The 5,000-nt window shown below is 21.0% G+C and overlaps 2 protein-coding genes across 2 annotated transcripts in view; one reads left to right on the top strand and one right to left on the bottom strand.

Annotated features, from left to right (window-relative positions):
* Positions 1–349: 349 nt before the first annotated feature.
* DDB_G0275777 (hypothetical protein) lies at positions 350–3,082 on the bottom strand (the record flags this gene model as incomplete). Its single annotated transcript, XM_638382.1, has 3 exons — positions 350–1,101; positions 1,145–2,386; positions 2,545–3,082. The coding sequence occupies 3 exons, from the start codon at positions 3,080–3,082 to the stop codon at positions 350–352; spliced, it is 2,532 nt and encodes an 843-aa protein (XP_643474.1).
* Positions 3,083–4,474: 1,392 nt separating this feature from the next.
* vatE (vacuolar H+-ATPase E subunit) overlaps positions 4,475–5,000 on the top strand; it is a gene marked incomplete at both ends in the record, with an annotated part of 1,023 nt that continues 497 nt past the window's right edge. Inside the window, 2 exons of the mRNA XM_638381.1 lie at positions 4,475–4,677; positions 4,999–5,000. The exon at positions 4,999–5,000 is cut by the window's right edge and continues 497 nt beyond it. Coding sequence (XP_643473.1) covers positions 4,475–4,677; positions 4,999–5,000 — 205 coding nt within the window. The remainder of the gene's footprint in view (positions 4,678–4,998) is intronic.

Genomic DNA, 5,000 nt, shown 5'->3' with positions numbered 1-5,000 from the left:
AAAAAAAAAAAAAAATTAAAAAAATTAATTTATTTAAAAAAAAAAAAAAAGAATTCCAAAATGGAACAATCGAATAAAGATTTTTTTTAGTAATCCATTTTTTTTTACTAAATCATTACCTATATAGTTTTGGGGAAAAAAAAAACAACCACATTCCACCAAAATAGAATTATTATTATTTTAATTGGACAAAAATATAAAATTTTAATTTTAAAAAGTAAAAGTAATTTCACCATAACAAATTTTTTTTTTTTTTTTTTTTTTTTTTTTTTTTTAATTTATTTATTCAATGAATAAATAAATAATTAATTAATTTTTATTTTTATTTTATTTTATTTTATTAATATTATTACTCTGTTCTATTTACTCTAATTGTTTGAAAAGATGAAAAGAAATTTGATAATCTTGAAAATGTTTGAGTTGGAGTTCTAATTGGTGATTCTTTTTTTAGAGTTTTAAAAAGTTTCTTTAATTCTGTTAATAAAGTAGTGATATCATTTGAATCTGAAATATTATTAATATCAAAAACTTGACCAATAGTATCAGCTTCAATTGTCATATTATTTATAAATCTACCACCTTGATCATCTTCATCAAAACCACCACCATTATTATTATTATTATTATTATTATTATTATTATTATTATTATTATTATTATTATTATTATTATTATTATTATTATTATTATTATTTCTTCCTCTTCTTCTATTTTCTAATTCATTTCTAATTGAATTATAAAATTCTAAAAATATAATTGTAAAATGACAACCTTGATATAAGGAATATTGTCTAAATAATTTTATAAGATAAACTATATCTAATGGATTATCATTTGTATAGTTTCTAGTATACAATAAAGCTTCTTCATGACAACCAGCAATGAAAAGACATTGAATTGCTCTATCTAGAATTTGACATTGACTAAATATTTCAGCTGCAATCAATGCATAACCATTTGATAGCATTAAATCACCTAAATCAGGTGAAGGTGATATTCTACTTGTTAGTAGTAGTCTAGTGAAAATGGTGATATTTCCATCTAAACAAGCTTGATTTGCCAAAAACAAAGTTTCATCAGTTGAGAATCTTTTACCACTAACTAATAAACTTTCAAAAATATTTATTAATTACATTATCATTACTTGATTGAACACAAATATTAAATATTTTCTTACTTCTTAAATCATTCTTAAAAATTGTATCAATAGCTTGTTCAAAACGACCTTCAACAATATCACTTATAACATTATAAATATTCTGTTTCTTTATACGTGCTTTATCCAATTTAGGTGCCATATAACTACGAAGTTTTGATAAAATTTCTTTATATGTAAATTCATCTTTACCTGTAGTACTAGTACTAGTACTCGTAGTAGTGGTAGTTGTGGTGGTAGTAGTGGTTGTCAAAATTGAATTATCAATATTTGGTGGATGATTAATATTATTATTATTATAATGAATTAAAGTTGAAAGTGATTTAAATTTTGAATAAAATTGTAGCATTGATAATGATAGATTTGGTTTACTTTCTAATGAACCAATTGGTACACCCTCTACTTGAATTTGATTAATTGCATGATAATACTGTCTATCACTTGACTGAGTTTGATATTTACCAATTAGATCTAACCTAATGTACCCACCTAGGACTAATGAAGGCTCCAATTTGAAAGTTTGTGGTGAATCAGTTTGTTCACATGGGAATAATTCAGACTTGTAATGATATTGGTCCATTGAGAAGCCAACACTTATAATAACACCTTTTGGTGAATAAGTTGGGAACCCAGACTGAAACAAAGCACGATATGCACTTAACACCACCGATGACACAATACAAATTGGTTGTTCCAATTTGTATATTAAATATTCGTTACCTTGACTTGTCAATGATCCTTTGGAACTCCAGAATGCGTGTCCGTTACTTAAGGTATTTTCAATTGTTTGACTTGGACTATCACATGTCGATGACTCCATACCCTTAACTATTAAATCATATGTACCATATAATTTAATTGAACCTAATTCAATATATAATTTTTTCCATCCATTTTCAATTTTTAATTCTTCATCATCATCATCATCATCATCATCATCATACTCTTCATCATCATATTCATCGTCACCATTGCTATATTGTTCAACATTATCATAATATGGTTCTAAATCATCAGTATAGAATCTTGATGTATGGGCAGTCATAAATGATGATTTTAAATCATATACTGTTGTATTTGAAAATATTGGTGATTGTTGAATTGTTTCATTATTTTCATTAATTACCACATTATTAATTGATGTTTGTTTTGGACTTGATGTATAAATAGTTGCTTTTTTTAACATATATTCACTATCTTCAATATTAAATGTTTTACATTTTGGTTTCCCTAAAAATAATAATAATAATAATAATAATAATAATAATAATAATAATAATAATAATAATAATAATAATAATAATAATAATAATAATAATAATAATAATAATTAGTAAATTATAAATAAAAAGATGATGAATGGTGAATGATGAATGATGATACATTACAAATTTCATTTGAATTTGAAATTTTATTAAATAAATTTGAAACTAGTGATGTTGAAATTAAAGTATTTACATCTAAAAATGATAAAATTTTACATAATACTTCATAAGGTAAATCAGAGATAATATCTTGATGTTTTTGAATATATGCTTGTTGTTTTGCTGTTAATTCACCACCAGCATAAATATTTGAAAATATATTATTATGAATTGAATAATAAAGATTTTCCATCTCTTCTCTTTTATTCTCTTGTCTAATTGATTCACTTTGAACTTGTCTTTGTATATATTCTTCTTCTTCTGCATTCTCTACAAAATCATAATTAATTTCATATGGAGGTAGTGGTGGTAGTGGTGGTGGTGATGATGATGATGATGGTGGTGATGATGATGTATTTGTAGTTGTTGTAGTTGTTGTAGTTATTATTCTATCTTCCTCTTCTTCTTCCTCTTCTTCTCTTTCTTCACCTGAATCATTTGAATAATCACCACTTCTATTTAAATAATGCTCCAATGCGCTATCATTAAATCTTTGATCCATTTTTTATAGTGTGTGTGGTATATATTAATATATTAATATATATGTGTGTGTATTGAGTTGTGTACAACTTTATTTATTTTTTTTTTTTAAAAAAAAAAAAAGGGATGAAAAATGTGAGAAGCGAAATTTTTGTAAACAAAAAATAAAAAAAAAAAAGAAGTCTTTGGAAAATTAAAAAAATAAAAAATAAAAAAAAATAAAAAATATCTTATGTTTGAGAAAAAAAAAAAAAAGTTAAATAAATAAAATTAATTGTTTTTTGTTTTTTATTTTATTTTTTATTTTTTATTTTTTATTTTTTTAGATCTTAAAAAACAACACACCTAAAAAAAAAAAAATAAAAAAATAAAAAAATATTAAAATTTAAAATTTAAAATTTTTTTTTTTTATTTTTTTAATTTTAATTAAATATTGAAATTCCAAAACAATGTCTGTTAGATTTCAAGTGCATTTTTCCTATCTTTCAAAGAAAGGATAAATAAAAAAATAATAACAAAAAAAAAAAAAAAAAGAGTAGATCTTTTGAAAAATTCAAAAATCAAATTATAATTTAGTGCTTTTCACCTGAATCAAGCCATTATTTTAATTTTTATTTTATTCTTTATTTCATTGTTATTTTTATTATTTTTTTTTTTTTTTATTTTTTTTTTTTTTTTATCCATTTGTTAAACTTATGTCCCTTAGTTTATTAAATTTATTTATTTATAAAACTTTGAAGGATATATTATTATATTATCAAAAGGTTTTTTTTTTTTTTTTATTTTTTTTTTTTATTTATTTATTTTCCTTAATTAAATTCTCTGGTAAATCCTTTGGATTGAAATAAATAAGTTATATTTATATTTTTTACAACAAAAAAAAAAAAAAAATGGATTATTTAAATTTCTTTTTTGTTGAGATCATATTGAATTAAATTGACAGTAATTAATTTTTTATTTTTTTTTTTTTATTTTTTTTTTTTTTTATTTTTTATTTTTATTTTTATTTTTATTTTTATTTTTATTTTTTAAAACGAGTTTTTTTTATTAATTTACCCTCTAAACAAAAAAAAAAAACATTGTTTTGACCAGAAGATTTATTGCTATTTAAGTTTCATAGGTTTTTAAATTTTTTTTTTTTTTTTTTTTTTTTTTAATTTGAATTTTTTTTTTTTTTTTTTTACACACTGGTATATAAAAAGATTAATAGCCCAGTTTTTTTACCAGGCAATCGAAATTTTTTTTTATTTTTTTTTTTTTTAAATTTTTTTTTTTTTTTTAAAAAAAATCAAAAAATTTTTTTTTTTTTTTTTTTTTTTTATTAAAAAGTTTTATTATTTTCTTTTTTTAATTTTTGTTTAATAATTTTTTTTTTTTTTTGTAAACTTATATATTACATACACACGAATATAAAATGGATGACACTCAAGTAAACGCTCAACTTGACCAAATGAAAAATTTCATTTTACAAGAAGCACAAGATAAAGCCAATGAAATTAAAACAAAAGCCACTCAAGAATTCACTTCAGAAAAAGGTAGAATTTTCCAAAACGAAAAAATTAAAATCATTAAAGAATATGAAAAGAAACAAAAATTAATTGAAGTACAAAAGAAAATGTAAAGATTTTTTAATAGATTTTTTTTTTAAAAAAAAAAAATATACATTCACTTTATTTCACACACACACACTTTATATTCTTTCAAAATTCTCGTTCGTCTTTTTCATTCATTCATTTTTCCCATATTTATTCATTCATTCATTTTATTCTTTCCTATAAAAGGAAAAAAAGGAAAAGGAAAAATAAAAAAAAAAACACATCTTCACCCCACTCCCACCTCCCCTCTTTAAAACAAAAACATCAACTAACATTTTTCATTCATTCATTCATTCATTCATTCATTCATTTATTTATTTATTCATTTTTTTTTTTTTTTTAGCA

This window comes from Dictyostelium discoideum, assembly GCF_000004695.1.
Source record: "Dictyostelium discoideum AX4 chromosome 2 chromosome, whole genome shotgun sequence".
In the NCBI taxonomy this organism is placed as follows: Eukaryota; Evosea; class Eumycetozoa; order Dictyosteliales; family Dictyosteliaceae; genus Dictyostelium; species Dictyostelium discoideum.
The sequence above is the reverse complement of the archived record's forward strand: the minus strand, read 5'-3'. Positions and strand labels throughout refer to the sequence as shown.